The sequence below is a fragment of the Ammospiza caudacuta genome, chromosome 19 (assembly GCF_027887145.1).
Source record: "Ammospiza caudacuta isolate bAmmCau1 chromosome 19, bAmmCau1.pri, whole genome shotgun sequence".
Classification (NCBI taxonomy): domain Eukaryota; kingdom Metazoa; phylum Chordata; class Aves; order Passeriformes; family Passerellidae; genus Ammospiza; species Ammospiza caudacuta.
This window is the reverse complement of record NC_080611.1, coordinates 5,506,552-5,526,323: the sequence shown is the minus strand read 5'-3', so window position 1 is coordinate 5,526,323 and position 19,772 is coordinate 5,506,552. Positions and strand designations below refer to the sequence as shown.

Here is a 19,772-nt window from a genome sequence, read left to right as displayed (position 1 = left end):
CTCCTAATGTGCAGAACCTGGCAGAGCAGTGACTGAACAGCATCTGATTTTCAGCTTTTCCAATTTTCTCTGCATAGCTGCTGATTAATGGCTCCAGCACACACTGTCTGCTGTGCCTGTCACCTTGGCTTTAGGAAGCATCACAGAATCCACCCCCTGTTCTATGGCAGAGCTCTGTGTGTCTGTGTTGGGTTCATGATGCTCAAAAAGCAACATCTCCTACACAGACACTCAAGGTACTGTGAAATAGGAAGCAAAACACAAATCAACATTTTATAAACAGAGTCTTGTTGCTAAAACAACCTGACTGCAGCCAGGATACTGCACTGTTATGTGGGAAAGGGAAACAAAAGAGACTTCCCAGCCACAGCAGCCAAGCCCTTGTCTAACCAAACCCTCAGCCAGGGGCAGCTACATTCCCCTCTAACCTTGGGAGAGTGACCCAGCTTTCATTTAGGCTGTATGACAAATAAGTATGTGATTCATATTTAAAAATCCCTTCCTCTACAGGGAAGGATTGTATTCTTCAGTCTTCCACTTTGCAGCCAATGTTAACACTTCCTCACTTTTCCTGTCACCCAATCTCCCTAAATGTTACCTCTCTGACAATAACTGCAGAGGGAGCAGAGAGCCCAGGGTGGACAATGTGCTCCAGGTGTTCCAGGCTCCCTGAGACACCCCAAACAGCACCAAAGGCACTGAGCCTTCACATGTGCCTGGCAAGGCTCTGCCAGACTGATTTGTACCAGTTAGTCATCCTGGCAAAAGCTGAGGCTGGTCTTGTGAAAATGAAAAGAAAGCAGAAATGAATTCTGCAGAGTTGAAAGGTTTGCTACAGGAATGGACAAGTTCACAAATCAAACAGTGCATGAACCAGGGTGAGATAATGAGATAAAACACTTGTTCCTTCACCTGCTGTATGGGCAAGATCACTGTTTTCAAACAGAACTAAACTTGGAGTATTTCATATCTCAATTTTATCTCAAGATAGCAACACGGATGTTGACACAGCTGTAGGTTACAGAACATGACACCTTTCCTAGACAGCATACAGGATTCAAATCCAGTGCCAAATGCACTTTGCTTTCCCCAAAGCCTGTCTGCAACCCTACTAGGGGTTTAAAGAACACCATTCCATCAATAAAGCAGTATTTAAAATACAGACCAATGTAAATTGCCCACTTTGTTGGAAAACTTACAATCAGAGGAAAGACAACACACTCATTTGCCAAATTCTACATCTGAAGGGTTATGAGGCTTACCAACTGCCTGCTCATGACCATTTACAGCTGCCAGTATTGCTCACATGTTAAAAAAATAAAAAATATTCCAGAAATCAGAATTACCTGCCAGCCCTTGTCTGCTGTCCTGTAGTAGGGATAATTTTTAGTTATGTGCGTATAAATTCCATTTAGTGTAAGCTGCTTATCCGGGGCCATTGTAATTGCTTGGACTATTAACTGTGCATAGGAGTAGGGTGGCTTAGAGTCATCCTGCACAAAAACAACAAAAGTCTGCATCAACAAACTCTGAATAAACACACACTGATCAAAAGTCATAGAACATCATTAACTTGAATTAGGGCACTTTTGGACAACGAAAATCTTGAGGCAGAAAAGAAATTAAGAAAGCTTTGTTGTCCTGATTAGCAATTTTAGGGAAACAAATTTTGCAGCAAAGAATTTTCAATAGCTTCCAAACAGATCTGTAACTTAGACTGCACACAGACGCTCTCCCAAAGGGGACAAGGGTTAATCAATCAATCAATCAATCAATCAATCTCACATCTGCTCACAAAACCCTACACATTATTTTTAAAGCCTGGCACGTTAAATTACCACTCAATGCATACACCTCAGCAAACAAAACATCCCAAGCCTTCCATTGAGTTCAGGTGTCATTTCTGGGATTGGTTTCAAGCTGTGTTTACCTTTGGGCTGTCTCCCCCTGAAGCTTCCTTGTCGTTTTCTGACTGGGAATTGTCAGCCATCAAATGTAGGTCAGATGCTATTCCACGGCTCATTTTGTACCCTGAGGAGCCTGCGCCGCGGGGGCTCGATGGGCAGGAATTTGCAGCACTGTAGAGCATAAAAAGAAGATCCTACTATTTTGTTATACAGTATATCACCACATTATGTCTCATCAAAAAGCTCTTGCTGCAGCAAAGCCACTAATAGAGCTGGGAGGCTGCAGCTAAAGGGTTGTCAGGGCTTCCATTCCAAAGCACCTTCCATGCTTTGCTAAGCCAGCCATGGAATCAGAATCACTGCAGGAAAAAACCTCACTCAGGCTTTCCTCCTCAAGAATCAGCTGATTGATCAGGCTGCAATGTATTTGTGTGAGATTTGCCACCTCAACTGCATCAGCAACCACAGATTTTCAGGCACTCATTGGAAACAACACTGGAAACTACTGCAGTAGTTTGTAGCATAGGAGACTGGGGCTTCAGCTCTTTAATTCCTTAATTTATAAGGACTGGGGGTTCAGCTCTTTAATTCCCTAATTTATAAGGACTGGGGGTTCAGCTATTTAATTCCTTAATTTACAAGGACTGGGGGTTCAGCTCTTTAATTCCCTAATTTATAAGGACTGGGGGTTCAGCTCTTTAATTCCCTAATTTATAAGGACTGGGGGTTCAGATCTTTAATTCCCTAATTTACAAGGACTGGGGGTTCAGCTCTTTAATTCCTTAATTTACAAACAAGACACATATCTTGCATGGAATTTCTGCCATAAGCTTGTGTTCAGTCTGCCCCCCCCAAGATCATCTCTCCAGTGTAGTGTTTTTGCATATTTGAGGAAATAAAGCAAGAGGTGAGGTAAAAAAATGTTGGATTCTCATTTAAATTGGAATCAGTATTATTTTAAGTGTTTACAGGCGTGTGCACATACTTACACATAGGTATGTGTATAAAAATCATAAATTTATCTATAAATGGGGTGCATCAGCACTGACTCAGCTGATTTAATGCAGTATTGGGCCAACAGAGCAGATACACTATTGGAAAGCAAGAGATGGTGCCAAACACTAAAAAGTATCTCCTAACACTTCACATTTTGCCATCCATCACAGAAAACCAGGTAAAACTGGATATAATTCCACTGGAACATCTTTCTACCACTGGTCCCCTGCCTTGCAGAGTCCACAGGAACTGCAGCTGCACAATGCCAATTTTCTTCTATGATTTTCTTTTAGCCAAGAGGAAAGAGAAAATCAGCAGGTGAGGTTCATCCCCTTCCCCAAAATAATTCTGGCAGCTCTTTTGCAAGGACACAACTCTCTGCAATCCATACTGCAGCTGATTTCAAGGCAGCCCTCAGAAATTCCAAAAAAACAGAAATCTCAATAGCTGCACCTGGCTGTGCCCCCAGAAGCAGCCTTATCTCCAAAGATAATCTTTAATCTTTGAATTTGTGGTTCAAAACATCAACAACAAATAAATCTAGACTATGTTATTTAGATCTACACACTAAAGCTTGAACAATTTTCATCTGTCAAGGTTTGTTTGTCTGCCTGGCCCCTCCAGTTTTTTGCTGCCTCCTTTTTCATGCACAGAAGGAGACAAACACTATAGATTGGACAAATTATATTTACACTGAAAGCATCAAAGCTTCACTTCCCAAGAAATCCACCCATGATTTATTACTAGTGATGTACTTACTATAAGAGAGAGATGGCAATTTTTAAATGTTGTACAGAAGAATCCCTGGTTAGAGCCCAAATGTGGAGCTAATTTATTTTTTTAGATATAGGTCACTCCTGCTCTGTGTTTCCAAGTATCAGCTGACAACATCCCTCTCCTCTGCTCACTTCAGCATATATTGACAAAGAGACACATATGGTATAATCAAAGCAAGTTTACAAGTCTTCTACAAAACAGGATGATTTGCAGAGAAACTGTCAGGCTTTGCTCTCAAAATAGACTCCAAACTGTCAGCTTTTTTATTTTTGTGTAATAAACTACTCAACAGGTGTATGAAAGCCCTGAAGAGAATTACAAAATTCATAGTGGTGATAGATGGGATAATATCTGAAATATTTGTGAGCTGCTCTGTCATTGGCAAGATGTGTTTTCCCTGAATTCTTATAAGAAAGCAAACCTGTTACACAGACAAGTCTAGGTGTCTTTTCTCTCTGCTTCCATCATTTCAGCAGGTGTCATGAAACACTCCCAGACAGAGACAAGAGCTTGGCAAACATGCAAGAAGTCAATTATCCTTCCATTCCAATCTCATTAACAATCTGTACCTTTTTAAAAGCAAGCATGGACACAGGAAGTGAGAGGGGACAAAAAAGCTTTCAAAAGCATGAACATGACTGAAACAACTTTCAGGGCCTGGACATGGAAGTTTTGCTCCTGATCTTTCCAAGACTTGGAATAATTCCATCTGAAGTAATTTGTGAGGATGTGTTGTTTGTGTTTAATTGAGTTTTGTCCCAGTAACAGGTGGGACAAAGCTGCAATTACCAAAGAAGCAGCAGGGCAAGGAAAACCAAACCAAAATAAACTGCTCCTTTCCAACTTAACAAAGCCAAATCTTCTGGAGTAAGAGATCAGTCCATTTTCCACACCAATAATAACCCAAACCATTTTTCCTGATGATGAACTTCAGGACAGTGGCAAATCAGCATGTTTTAAAATGGTGTCATTTAAAATTATCTCATTTGAAGCGTTGCCATAAGCATGCAAGAGCAAAAAGCAATTTAAATTGTTGAAATGCAAGAAAAATGCCAGGTTCTTGAGCAGAATGTTACACATTGAACATGTTAATGTTCATGCAACTATGGCAGCAGAAAGGGGGTTTCTGGAGGCTGAGTTTCAGCCAAATTTTGACCTCAAAAGCAAAATCCTGAATGAGAAAGTTGTGCTGAGCTTGACTGTAGGTGGCCCTGATCCCACCTGCAGGGTTTAAATACCTGATGGTTCCTGTGGGAGAAGGGAGGGGGCTGATCAGGTGAGCCATGTTGTCTGGAATGTTTATTGTTAAGGGAGAGATCTGGGGTTGCACAGGCTTCACTGGGGACTCCGGGGCCTCCTGCTTTTCTCTCTTTTCATTGGACAGAGCTGTGAATGTTATCTTGATGTTTGTGCTGGGAAACCTGAAAGTACAGCTGAAAAATAAAAATAAACAAATATATGAGTCGCTTGTTTAGAGAATGTAAAACTTTCTGAGTAACTTGCATGTTATCACCTAAGCTCATTTAGAATTTATAATTTTTACATATATATTTCTAATTACCCACAACCATCTTCATTTTACAGATCATGCAGGGAGATCAGTGTGACCAGAAAAAGATCACAAGGAAATGCAATTCTTTCTAACAAGGGCAGTTTGTGCATTGTCTCTAAATTTCTTGAGGTTCATCCTGATCCTGCAGCAGCCCCAAAGCAGAGCTATTTTAAAAACAAAACCTCATTATTTTATGATGCCAAGGAACAGCTTCAGCAAATGAACAAGTTGGTCCATGATTAATCAGAATTAATCAGATTAATCAGCAGAATTAATCATGAACATTGGCCAATTTGAGGTCTAACCAGTTTCATAGACTGGTGTAAGAGATTTGGGTTCTTTTCTCTTAAAACACCTATTAAATTAAACATATCAATTCCAATTCTGCTCATTTACAGAGCATACTGCTGCTTTAGTACTACTAAACACCTTTTTTCAGAGCTGTATTTAAGACCCAATTTCAGTAAACTGCCTATTTTCATGTATAACCAAGGATTACCTGCCTAAATTTAATGACAAACAATAAATTAACAATGTGCAACTGTTTACAAATTTGAAAAATAAAATACAACGAATGTACCTTAGGATAATCCCTTTTTTACATCCCTGTGCACAGCATTTAGAAATAAACCCAATTAAACAGGACAGGCTTGTTTCTAACTTCTCAGTAAATAAATTTGCTTAATCTTGAGCAAATAAGAAACTTAATTTTGTCTCAACAAAAGCATCTATAAAGATACAGTTTAAATAACTTTACTACCTCCTCATCCTTAAGCTGTTAGACTACACTGAGCACTAAACCCACGATGACATTTACACACCTCCCACATGATGAAAAGGACTTTCCAACAAGACTATACCCAGAAACAAACCTCACAAAATGTTGAGCTTTGGGTTTGTTTTGCTTTCAAGTGCTTCTAGGCAGATCTAGTTTTATACAAAAAGGACACAAGCACATGCTGGAACAAGGGCTAAGAAATGAGCTATGAATGCAAAATACAGACTGTAAATAAAAGTGAACATTTCTCTGGAAAAATATATTAAACATAAAAGTGATGTAAGAATTGGCAGGAACACTCAGCTGCAGAGCAGCCTTAGAAATGAACTCTCCTGTGTTTTGGCTTTCATATCTTCAAATGAATCAAAGGATGTTTATAGCACAAAGGCAGCATTTGATTTTCACTATGTCCCTTGCCACATGCACCACAGTGGTTCTTTTTCCCTACAATCCACATTCAAGGATCAGGAAAAAGAGAAAGAATTGACAGTGACCTTCCTTTTCTCTCTGTCTTACTTCTGAGTACGGACCGTGTCCGCATTTAACAGACGACCTATTTCTGAAACATGCTCAATGTACTAAATTAGGAACAGAATCTATGCCAAAAACTGCACAAGCATTTCAGCAAGGAAGTTAAATGGACCAATTTCTGGGTTGGGGTTTTTTAATATATTCAGTAACAACTCATTTCTTTGCTTTTTCCAGTAGAAAGTATTTTGTGCTTGTATCGTTTTAGTGACAATGGAAAGGGGTCTTGGTTGTTTTGGTAATAAAAATATTTTCCAAGCATTTCTTTTAAGCAGTAATAAAAACAACACAAGTGTATGCAAAGCCAGCCAAAGATTAAGAAAAAAATCCCTGTGAGAAAGTGAACAACACCTGCTTGACACAGATTTAGTCACCTTCCCTATGCATTTCATGAGGCTACTCCATACCTGCAAATTTACCTTAAATGCTTGTAAGACCAAATTTATTTCAAGTCAAGGGAATAACTGGACATGGCTTTAGGGGCTAATTCCCTGGTTAGAGTCCTTATTGCCTGGTAAAAACCACCCCAGTACACAGCACTGAGGAACTGGAGCCCTCCTGTGCCACACCAGGTGAGGATGGGGAAGAGATTAAATTAAACTTATATAAATCTCCACAGCTTCAGGAATATGGAAAGGCAGAAAAGGAACACTCAGCAGCTCCTTTGATATTCCATATTAAAAGATCTCTTTTTACCCTCCTGCAGCCCTGAAGGCATCATCTCCCTCTGGCAAACAGCACAGACAGGGGGCTCTCAAATGATCAAGGTTGGAAAAAACACCCACAAAAACATCCCCAAACATAGGGAACCAACCAGGGGACTCCAGAGGTTCTACATATGCCAAACAAACTGGGAACTGACAGACATGAAAACCCAAAGGCACCCCCAGTGCAGTTTAATTTCCATGCCTGAAAAGCCAGTGTAAGTAAGGAAATACAATATAATAATAATACTTATAAATCCCTGTCTGGTTAGAGCAATAAACACCTGAATATTATCAAAAGACCACATCTGTCAATTGATTCATATTTGCAAACAGTTTTTTTTAATGGAGGGATATTTTTATAGCTGGAATTCAGCCAAAAAGCAGAATAAAGAGTGTACACTAACCAAGAGAGTTCCTGAATAAATTGCAGCTATGCAAATGTATTATATTTACATCCAAAATCAAAGTACACAACATGTTCTAATTTGATCAGAATCAAGTTGGTTTTGGCATATTCTTTAGTTATACAACGAACTAAACAAAAACCACAGAAACACCCACAAGGAGAGACCTCATCAAACATTTATTCCTCAACAAGCTGAACTGGGTTTTACTCACTGTTCAAAAGCTTACAAAAGTTTCACAACACACTACCACAGCATGGCTTGCTGGGAAAGAAATTCATCTAGACAACCCATTTACAAAAACATCCAAAGAAATAAAGACACCAAGCATCACAGCATTTCAAACACACTACCACAGCATGGCTTGCTGGAGGAGAAACTCATCTAGACTTACAAAACCCACTTACAAAATATCCCAAAGAAATAAAGCAGTTTTGTATATTTATTGATGGCAAGTCCAGGTGAGCATCACAACAGAGCCACTCCATGACCCAGGGAACCACAGGAGGTGTCACAGCTAAAATGTAACTCATAACCTCAATTATTCTTCTTTAAATTAACAAAAAAAAAAAACTCATTGTGGGTTGATTGCTGGAAAACAGCAACCAAACATCACAGCATTTCACACTATTCCATAGGTAACTCATCTATATCTGCAGTTTTTAGGCAAACACAGTGATGCTGATCCAGGCAGGACCTCTATAGAGCTTAGGAACTTTGCAGGGTGCCAGAGAACTGTCTCAGGGTAAAAATGTGTAAAGCCTGGTTTTGTCACATCTGTATTTCCAATATTTTCTCCCTTCCCCTCAGCAGTTCTGTCCATACTGAAGGGAAAGGCTGATGATACACTTGTAGTTCTGCCTGTGTGAAAATCCCATCTGACTGGGAAGGAGGAATTTCATCCTGTCTTCATCTGGGAAACCAAAACACAGCAGAATTCAATTTTTCCCTGTACATAAACCCTGCTGTGACACCAAGTGCTTCAGTATCTTTGAATTATTCCAGTTTAATTGCCTTCTAAGAACCAGGACCAAAATCAGACAGAAGCTGCCATGGCACTTTGATCAGCAGGTTCTTTTATCAGCACCTCCAGATTTTACATTCAAATAGATGATAAGGGCTGAGCAGTGATAACCCCTGAAGTCAGGGTGGTTACAAGTGCACAGCTCAATTCCTTCACACTGACTGTGATCCTGAACCCCTGTTAACTTCAAGATCCCCTGAGATTTAAAGAGATCTGAAAGAATAACAAGATGCCTGGTTTTGACCTCTTGTTGATTTACTGAGAGCCAAGGACAGCTTCAACTTTTCACATTAAAAAGCCAAGACTCAAAAAAGAACCCAGTCAGCAGCTGGGAGATTGCTTGTGTCAATTTTTGACTTCAAATACGTTCAAGGTGAACACAGGCAGTGTTAACTCCCCACAAAGGGAAGCAGAGGTCATTATCAACATCTGCACCACCAAACACAGTTTTCAGTTTTCTCTGACAGTACAGCAGCCTGAGATGATACTATTTCTGCTTCCTTCTGCTATTTTGATCAGTGAACTAACAAAAAAACATGGAAATTACCATACTTCTAGCTATGGTCTTCTTTCCATGGAAGGGAGATTTGAAACTAATCCATTTTCTAATTCCTCTTACCTACCTACTTGTGATCTACTTCCCAACTTTCCCCTTATTCCAGTAAAAATGACTCTCACAGCCAATTCATTTATTTATATATATGCACACTGACAATCACCTACAGTGCACACTCCCAGACACACTTCTGAAATAATTATTTTTCAAAAGTCAAGCAAAAATTGAGTTTTTACATTTTTCAGACACAACTGGAGAGAAACTGAGTTTGGAAGGGACCTCTGAAAGTGTCCAGCCCAGAGCAGGGTAACGTCCAAGTCACACCAGCTTGCTCAGAGCCTTGTCTCTCCAAATTTTGAAGCCTTCCAAATATAGAATTGGGCAACTCATTTCTTCTAATTACACCCTCAAGCAGTGAATAGTTTCTCATTTGTACAGATACAAATCCTTCACTGCAACTTCTGCAGCTGCTTGTGCCCAAAGTGTGAGGCACGGCCTGGCCTCAGGCTTTCCACAGTCACTCCTCAGGCAGGGGAGGGCTGCACCAAGACCCACCCTTGGGCTTCTCCAGGAAAAATAAAATTAAATTAAATCAAATTCAGGTCCTTTAGGCTCTGCCCTGAGCATTCCAGCAGCAAGTCCATTCAAGCAAGTGTCCACAGGAACGTGATGCTTGGAAATTACAATTTGATTGACTTCCTGCTAATGGGGAAATTTCAATTTGAAAGCACAAGGACCCCAATTTCATCTCTTCTCCATTTGCTGCTTCATTTATTATTGATTCCATCACAATGGATTAATAGGATATTAATTATAAATTAAACAATATGTGGCTGTGGTTTTTAACTGGTTTTTAAATAAACAAGACTTAAAAGATGAGTCTTAACAAGTACAACTAGAAATACCATGGAAGTGAAAAAAGCTCAACAAGTTGAAGTATGATTAAATATTTCAGTGTCTGAATTTTCTACCAATAGGTTTCTGACTGCTCAACACCAAGAGCAGGCATACTGAATTATTCACATCCAGAATTTATTTTTAAGACTTTGGGCTGTTTTTAATTGAACTGAAGTCAATACCACACTCCATTTCTGGAATAGAGTCATCACCTTTAGAGTTAAAAGAATCAACAAACCCAAAACTTATTAAGAAGACAAATTGAACTGAATTGCTGTTTTTATTTCAAGATAATCAAAAAGTACCCAACAGTTTAAAGTCTGGGCTTCCAAGCTAACAACAACTGTGATAAATGAATCCATCCAAACAGTCATATATTGAGTAGCCACCTGAAAATTCCCAGCACTAAATGATTATTAATAAAGCACAGGTTATTAAGAAAATACCACACAATTTTTAACAGTAGGCATTGTCTTGACTCTTCAAACAGAAAAAAACTGTTCAGATACTTGTTTTACAAAGTCTTTTCTAGGATTACATTAAAAACTGCTATGGTAACACTTTGCCATCACTAAGAGTATAGGAAAAATTATCACAGATAAACTGAAAAAGAGTGATCCAGTATAAAATTAGATTATAATTATTTTCTTATAATACTAAATAGGGTTAACTTTCTCAATGGATAATTTGCTCATGCAGGTGCTTGTTCACCTTACATGAGGGGCCACCTTGTGCTCCTGTCAGAGATTTTAGCTTTAAGGTGGCATTTGTAAACCTTTCTCCATTGTTGGCAATGGGAGTATCTGATTTTCCCCATTGATGGAGGAGTGGTGATGAAAAAAAATTTATTTATATTAATGGAACACAAAGCCCAGCTCCTCTAGCAGATTTTTAGAAAGGACATTTTTGATGCCCTCCTGCTTGCAGCTGACCACAGCCTGTGAGAAACCACACCAGCCAGAACATGGCAGCACTTCCCACAGGGCCATGTCCACATCCATTGTGGTGGGATGGATTCCTCCTCCTCCTCCTCCTCCCTGCTTTGAAACCAAGTCCTGATGTGGCTGATTCACCATAAATTTACATTCAATTATGCTTGGCCATTACCAGGCAGGACACTTCTAGAGGTTACCCAAAAAGCAACTGCCCTTCCAAGAGTGGCAGTTTTTCCTCTGGGGACTGAATCTGAGCTCACAGTGTTCCCCTTAATTCCCTGTATCCTTTGCAATTGATTTCTGGGGCCCAAAAATCAATCTTTGCACAGCACATCCTCCACACACACACTGGGAGGGCTCAAGGCACGCTCGACCTCTAATGCCACAAGGAACAAAACACTGGCAGGTTTTTAAACCAGCCATTAGAATTTTTATTCTGAGCACTGGGCATTCTCTTCACAAGGATTTGGGTATTTTTTCAGGTGTGTCATCGCTGTCTACACAGTGTCACCCAACAGGGTGGAAAACACCCTAAAGAGCAAGATCACTGATCCATCTATCTCTATTTTCTGATCTCTTAAATCCAAAAGCAAAGATCTATGCAGTATCAGAAGCAATGAAATATTGCTGTGGCCTCATGTTAATTCAAGTTGGCCAATAAAACACTTGTAGCAAATTGTAAGCAAAGGCTGGAAATACAATCTAGCTATAAATTACTGGCTCTCCCATGGGAAACCTCAGTTACAGACTTCCCTGCTCATGGTTTAGCAAGTGCTTCAGAAGTATGTAAAGCTGTTGGTTGATATTCCTCACAGGAACAGTGCTGACCTGCCTCAGAAGGGTCTGGAACAAACCTGCCTGCGTCAGAAAATGATCCTATGACAGCAGAATATCGATGACGACAAGAGGAACATTCCTGAAGCACCAGCAGCAAACACAAATGGAGTAATGAACACATGACAGCATCTGAAATGGTGCTCAGCTCGTTCCCACTCACAGAGCTGACATCATGAGAAACTGGCATTTTTAACCCTGTACTCACAGCAGTTTCTCTGAGGCTATTTGAGAGTTTAGACTGAAATGAGTGTGCTGAAGTTGTTCCACTACAGCAAATTTTGCTGCACACGTAAAGGATTCTATTAACAACTTGGAACTGATCTCACTCCTCCCCTGCATTATTACAGAAAAGGGTGCTCACAGTATAGCACAGATTTTCAAAGGTTCTTCTTTCAGCAGCCAGGATCTCTTTTCTTTCCACACCAACCACACAACACTGGTACTGATCAGCAGCAAAAATATTTAGGCTATCTTACAATCATGGCAACTGTGCTGTGGTTAATTAAAACTACCTATCTCAAAATCACAAATTTCCACTGCATTCTCCTTTTTTCTTAAAGGGCAAAATATTGAAACCAGCAAGAAGAAATTAAAAAAAAAAAAAAAAAAAAAAGCCAGAAACCCAAACAAAACCTAGAGAATTTCAATGCAGGAGCCCTGCACAGGCTGCAGGACTGAGAAAGCTCTTGGCCTGCAGGCAGGAGTGTAGGCAGCAGTTACTGTAGAAACCGAGCTCTTCCCTGCTTTTCTCTGAGCAAAAGAAAGACACAAAAGAGCTGGAAAACAGCGATCGATGGGAAGCAGCTTATAAAGCTGCTTGTCACATCTGCTGCAGGAAAACCAGACACTAATTCATTAAAACTGCTCATGTAATGCCTCTGGAATTTGAGGCTCCCCAGCCTGTGAATACAAAAGAAACTCCGCCTATGGAAACACTGCATTTTCGGGTGTTTAGCATCTCTGTACACAAAAGCCTTCTGCAGAGCCAGGTTGTGTGGTCTCAATCTCTACATTTCCTACTAAACTACAAAAACAATTTAAAATTTGTCCAAAAGCTGGAGTGCCTCTACCTTTGCCAAATTGCAAACAGTCCCAACAAAGCCCACATACATCACTCTATAACACAACAGCTTCCTGCTTAAAAACACAAACAAAACCCTTGCAATAGGAAAACAGAAATCAATTATCATTTTTTCTTCCTCCCAGATAACTGCATTTAACCATAAATATGCAGGTTCCAACTTTCTCTGTCACAGTAAATACCATTCCAAAACTTCTTATAAGCACAGCTGAACCAAAGCTGCCAAACCAAACCCACCCCATCCTTTACCACCAAGATGTGCCTGGCACCTCAGTCTCAGTCACTGGGTACTCGTGGGGGTGCAAAAGTTCATATGGAAACACCGAGGTTCTAATAATATCAATCAGTGTTAAATAAAAGCTATCAGCAAAGCAAACCAAACTGCTGGGAGCCAAACAGACAGTTCCTGGCATCTCACATTGCTCACAATTAAAGCAGTAGGAGGAGTACAGTGAACAAGTGCTGTCATGATGTGTTTTGACGCAAGCATAATCATAAAAAAAGCACTTGTGACTCAGATGTTACTTTAGTAACAAAAGCCTTCATTTATTACCTCATCACAGACCTGCATTCCATTGCAAAATTGTGCCCAAACCTCCTCACCAAGAGAGCAGCTACCCACTGAAGCTGGGCTGCACAATGATTATTCCCCATTCAAGGAAGCAAAGTTTATTTTAGATGGGCTCTTCAAGGCAGAACTCTGCTCCAAGAGCAGCACAAGCCTTTATTTGACACAGAAATCCATGACTAACTCAGGCCATTGAAGAATGACAAAAACTGCTTCCTACCAACTCGAACTTTGAGCAGACAGCAGTGTTTCATTTCCCCCCTAAATCTGCCTGTCTGCTCAAAGAACAGGCTTTTTTCAACCTCCTCTCACACAGCTATGGGCATTAATTAAATTTCACACTTGCTTACCTAAAGATGTCTGATGGTCAAGAGCCATTCCATATTTGCTTCACTGTGGTGATACTGCTGGGCTGGGAATCTTAACAGAAATCAAGATTTTTGTATTATATTCTGAGACTTTTTTAATAAACCAAGCATGTTCTCCAGAATGTTTGTTCTAACAACTTTCCAATTTTCCTTCTATTTGTAAATTCCTAAAACTTTTCTCCTGAATGTGCAGACCCTCTAGAAATGTTCTATACACTGACTGGTCCACAGTGTGACATAAATTTCAGTTCCTTTGTCACTTGTGTGGATGCTCAAGAACCAATCAAGATGCCAAAAAGTCTGAAAAGCCACAAAGTAAAGAAACTAATCTACAACAAGCATGTTGTTATTGGAAAATATCCTTCAAGAAGCACTCCTCCTCCTCCTGAGCTGTTCTGAGACTATGCCAAGTTCTCAATTTGTCCCGTGTAAGGGGCAGCAGGAAAAGAACAGAAGGATAAAAGCAAATAAAAACAACAGACATGATTTAACCAGTCAGAGTCATGCAAGTAGAAATCTGTCCAGGAATTAAAAAAAAATAAACTCAATAAAAGTTTTCATGAGAAAACTATATTACACAAGACAACACTCCCAATATGCAACTGTTCTAACCCTTCTCTTTGAAAGCCTGAGATTTGAATTTTGAACTAAAGTAGAAAGATAACCTTCCAAAACTAATTTCTGTGCTACTTTTGAGGTCTTAACTATTACTAAGGCACTGCTGTCCCTTTCATTAGGAAACACTGACATGGTGCACACAGGTCAGCTCAGCAGATCCACTGGGTTTGAACTCTGGGACAAACCAAAGTTTAGGTAAAACAGCACCAACAGCCTTCAAAAAAAGGGAGCAGGAAGGGAGTTAGAGAGTTCACTCTGCACATCAAATAATCCCCTTCAAACCCAAGGGATTGGTTTTAAAAGACAAGGCAAAGCTCTTCCCTGATAAAAACTGCTGGAAAAGAGCACTGAAATTTCATCATCTGCCTGCCCATGAAGTATTATTCCCATTTCCAAAAACAGATTAAATGGATTTGTGACTTGGCCAAGCTGTTTTGGCAAGTGTGCAGCAGAGTTGGGAACAGAACATATTTTTCCCAACACCCAATCTTTGTTTAAACCATTGGATCATCCCCCAATTCTTCCTTTTTCTACAACCACTTTAAGAGGCAAAGCATCAGGTGAGAGACATGTCTTCAGGAGCAGGGAGATGAGTTCATTAAATGAGACTGAAGTGCCTCGATCAGAGTTTGTTGCACAAGAGGAGCTGTTTAAGGAGCACAGAAATAGTGGCTGTGAAGTAACACACACACACAAATATCTTAAGCCATATTCTCTCAAAGAGAGCTAAAGGAACTTTCATTTCATCAGTACTTTACTATTAGACCATGAAAACTGCTTATTAAAGGCATACATTCTAATTAAAATCTGTACAGTTAAATACTGAAGGGTTTGAGGATGCTCAACAACACAAACCTCATTTCCTAAAGCAAGAGTTTTCCCCCCTTATTGAACAGAAGAAAATTAAGGCAATATTTCAACTAATTTAAAAAATAAAGAAGAAAAAGCTAAAATTTCTATCTTAATACTGAAAAGTATGTGGAGGGAAAGGATTCCTCATTTTTGCTTTCCTTTAGTACCAAGAAATTCCTCATTCCAGGTGACAAACAGCTGCCAGGTTCTGTGCAGAACCACCCAAAACCATCCCCACACCTGGAGGTGTTCAACAGCAAGGGCACATCCTAACCTTGGGGACACTCAAGGACACACTTTCATTTGGTTTATTTGTGTTTTATCTACTGTTTTTAATTAACCATACAGCCCCTTTTTTTCCTCTTTTTTTTTTTTTTTTTTTTTTTTTTTTTTTTTTTTTTTTGCAATACCAAACAGTTTCAGTGATAAAAGCACTATTTTCACTTTTTATTTCTAGTCCTGTGTAAATCAAGGACATTGCTGTATTGTTCAGCCTGGGCTGAATTCCTGCAGCCAGGGTGGGAATCCACAATGACCAGATCAATCCCACACAACAAAGAACAAGGATGGAGGGTGATGACAAAAGCATCTCCTTAGGTTGGGTGAACCAAACCCAATCTGACTTTTCTGAGAATAAACCAACCAAACTAACCATGTCTTGAGAGCAGCTTCTTTTGGTTTAGCTTCAAATTCCAACCTTTTAATTTTTTCTTTTTTTCTTTATTTTATTTTTTTTAATTTAGCTCTTCCTGACCTTTGATTTTTCTAAAACCAGAATATCTAAAATTAAAAAATGGTCCTGGTACATAATACATTGTTTCACTGTGTTTTAAACTCTGGTCATTCTGCCAGAGCCAAAGCAACTTTGTAGGCAATAATTGACACAGTATCAGTTAAAGACTTCCAGAATAAAAATGAATATTAAGCTGACTCTTCCTTGCAGCACACAAATTGATGTAGTTAAGTTTATAAAATGATTGAAATGCTGAAAAAATTGAGCTGCAATCAGCTCCAGGAAGGTTCTTGGGCAGAGGAAGATCGTGCCAAACTGCTCAAACAATTCAACTTTGCTGGATGAGCAGAGATATAGATAAAGCAAGGGGTCTGACTTTCACCCTCCCTGGAAAATCAAGTGACATTAAATCAGGAATCTCCAGTTTATCCACTGAGCATCTTCCCTCAATGGGACTGTCAAAACAGTCACATAACAAAAAATCCTCCAAATTATCAATTATCACCTCCCCACACACCTGTAAGCTGCATCTTCCCTCCAGCAGAACACCATTGGCTGTTAAAATTACATTTTTGTCATGCACAAATATTGATTGCTACAAATTCATAATTTTTTGGTAGTGAAATCCCAACCCAGGATTGGATATTTAACAATTTCAGCAGTCCAGGATTACTCCAAAATTCCCCTGCACAATCTCCTTGTCTGGCAAAGCTGAAGGGATGCAAATGAGCTCAGTGCATATGCTGCTGCACAAAAAGAACTGCAAACACCAATTTCCACAGCACTCCAATTAACATGTTTCCATTTACACTTAAGAACCAACTGATATTTGAAAGATGTGCTGTGGTGAAATGAAATGTTAATCTCTAGTTAGAGAAAATGTTTCCTATTTTTCTACATGTGTACAGCATTATATTACAGTTCTGTCAATAATGATAAAAAACTTCAATCCTGAGAATATATATATTTTTAATCCCTATGTCAGTATAGGAAGCACCACAAAAAAGTGGCATTTCCCATAATAACCAAGGTAACCCCAAAATTAAATTTACCATAAATACTGAAGTAAATAGTAGCAAATAGTTCTACAGATGTGGAGTAAATTTCCCTTGTTTTTAACTCATACATCTAATTATTTTTTAATCTTAGTGTCTAGGGTGACCAAGACACTTAGAAATACCCATGTGCAAAAGTAAAAGAGCAATATTCTAAATCCTATTAAGGAAAAGCAAAGCAAAAATAGAGATAATAATTAAAATATGAATCCAAGAGACATTTCAACAATTCTGGAGGGCATGGCCATGACACTACCCAACATTTTAATAATATGCACACTTTCCCAGCATACAACAATATGCAGGCTTTAAGTCTGAAAAGCTAAAAACTAAGATAACAGATACCTTTGATGATTAAAACCAGTCTGTACAAACCTGCAATTTTTCAACATTTTCCCTTCTCAAAATAAGAAATCATCAGGATTTTTGCTCATTAAATGTTAACTTTAATGCACAAGTTTGTTTGTTATGTTTTTAGAGAGTCAAAAAGATGCATTGGTTATTTTTAAACTATCACTCCTTTAATCATCACTAGGAATAACACCAGGAAGACTTTATGAGCAGTAATTATAAATTTATATATTTCACTCAGTTTTGCTCACTCTCCTGAGAAAACACCACTCAGTTTAAATGGAAGTGCCAGAATTAGTGGCTTTCCCCCAAGAAGTGCAAAGCTAACAAGACTTGACACCTTCACCTCATACAGAGAGCTTGAAAGACAACAAGAAACCTTGAATTCTTCATCACCCTTAGAAAACAAACACAAAGCTGAACAGAAACTGCTTATCAAATATCTGTGTTTGAAGATCCATCTGTGGTAAAGAGCAAAATGAGAACCATCAACCACACAAATAGTTTGGACCTACTAAATATAGCAGCAGCACAGCTTTGTTGTTTTTCCAGTCCAACTCCACTGTCCACAGTGGTCTCCTTTGTTTTTCCTGCTCCAGGGTTTGTGGCTCCAGGGTTTGTGACTGTGAATCCATGAGCAGGAGCACTGAGGATCTCTCCTGCCTGGGGAGGACATGGCCAGGAGCACTCTGCTGTCAAAGCCCTCAGTGATACCAACCAAACCAGCACCAGTGACCCAGCAAAACCAGGTTTTATAGGAAAATATCCTTTGGGGTTAGAGTGAGGACCTGCCCACAAGGGATCCAGGGGTGCCAGACACACATAAGGAGTGGTCCAGGCTCACCTGGAGAAAAGGAGGCTCAGGGGGGACCTGCAGCCAGCTGAGGTCAGGCTCTGCTCCCAGAGAATGAGGGACAGGACAAGAGGAAATGGCCCCAAGTTGTGCCAGGGAGCTTTAGGGTGGATATGAGGAAAAATATCTTCACAGGAAGGGTGGTCAGTGCCTGCCCAGGGCAGAGGCAGACCCTGCATACAGGATCAGAGCAAGACCTTCCACAAGGAGACAACTTTCACACTGCTCCCTGTTTGCCATCTTCATCCATGATGTGGTCAAGGGGACTGAGGCCACCCTCAGACATTTTGCTGGGTGGAAATGCTGCTCTGCTGGAGGCCAGGAAGGTTCTGCAGAGGGATCTGCACAGGCTGGACCATGGGCTGAGACCAGTGGTGGTGAGGTTTAACCACACCAAGGGCTGGGTGCTGCACTTGGGTCACAACAGCCACTGGGGCAGAGTGGCTGGAAAGCTCCTGGGGGTAAACAAGAGCTGAACATCAGCCCAAGGAGCCAAGAAAGCCCATGGAACATGGCCTGCACCAGCCACGGTGGCCACAGGAGCAGGGCAGTCCTGTCCCCTGTGCTGGGCACACCTCAAATCTTGTGAGCAGTTTTGGGCTTCTCACTACAAAAAAGCCATTGTGGGGGTGCCACATGTGCAGGGAACGGAGCTGAGGAAGGGCTGGAGCACCAAGAGCAGCTGAGGGAGCTCTGGGGTGAGGAAAGGGGGACCTGCAGCCAGGTGGGGGTCAGGCTCTGTCCCCAGGGAACAAAGGACAGGACAAGTAGAAATGGCCTCAAGCTGTGCCATGGGAGGTTTAAGTTGGACATGAGGAAAAATTTCTCCACAGAAAGGGTGGTCAGTGCCCAGCACAGGCTGCTGAGGGCAGTGGTGGAGTCTCCATCCCTGGAGAGATTTAAATAACATGTGGTTGTGGCACTTGGGGACATGGGTTAGTGCTGACCTTGGCAGTGCTGGGTCAATGGTTGGACTCAATGACCTTGAAGATCATTTCCAACTAAAAAAATTCTATGATTCTATGAAATGCTATTAAAACCATGGTATCAACCTTTTATTAGTATCTTCCCATCTGGTAATGGAAAAAGTTGCACTCCTGACTTGACAGAAAACTAATCCCAAGCCTCTCCCCTTCCCTTCCCAGGGATTGTTTTTCAGGCCCACCAGTAAATTAATCTGGCTTGAGCACACAGCATGAACAGCAGAGCTCTCACACAGGACAGGACAGGGCAAGGCAGGACAGTTCTCAGCTCTGACTCCCAAGGAGTTTGTTTTAACTAACCTAGAAACCCAAGGGTTAGTTACAGTCCATCTGCAGGGCCTGAATTTTATTGAAAATTATGGTTAAAACAAGGAGAAAATGCAATTTTAACGAACCTGTGCTACTGCAGAGA

At 40.3% G+C, this 19,772-nt stretch overlaps 1 protein-coding gene across 1 annotated transcript in view; it reads right to left on the bottom strand.

The window, feature by feature from the left end:
• The window catches only part of FOXK2 (forkhead box K2), a 45,434-nt gene that overhangs the window by 8,909 nt on the left and 16,753 nt on the right, over positions 1–19,772 (bottom strand). The window contains exons 2-4 of the mRNA XM_058817344.1: positions 4,919–5,113; positions 1,931–2,078; positions 1,347–1,493 (exon numbers count right to left, since the gene is read on the bottom strand). Coding sequence (XP_058673327.1) covers positions 1,347–1,493; positions 1,931–2,078; positions 4,919–5,113 — 490 coding nt within the window. The remainder of the gene's footprint in view (positions 1–1,346; positions 1,494–1,930; positions 2,079–4,918; positions 5,114–19,772) is intronic.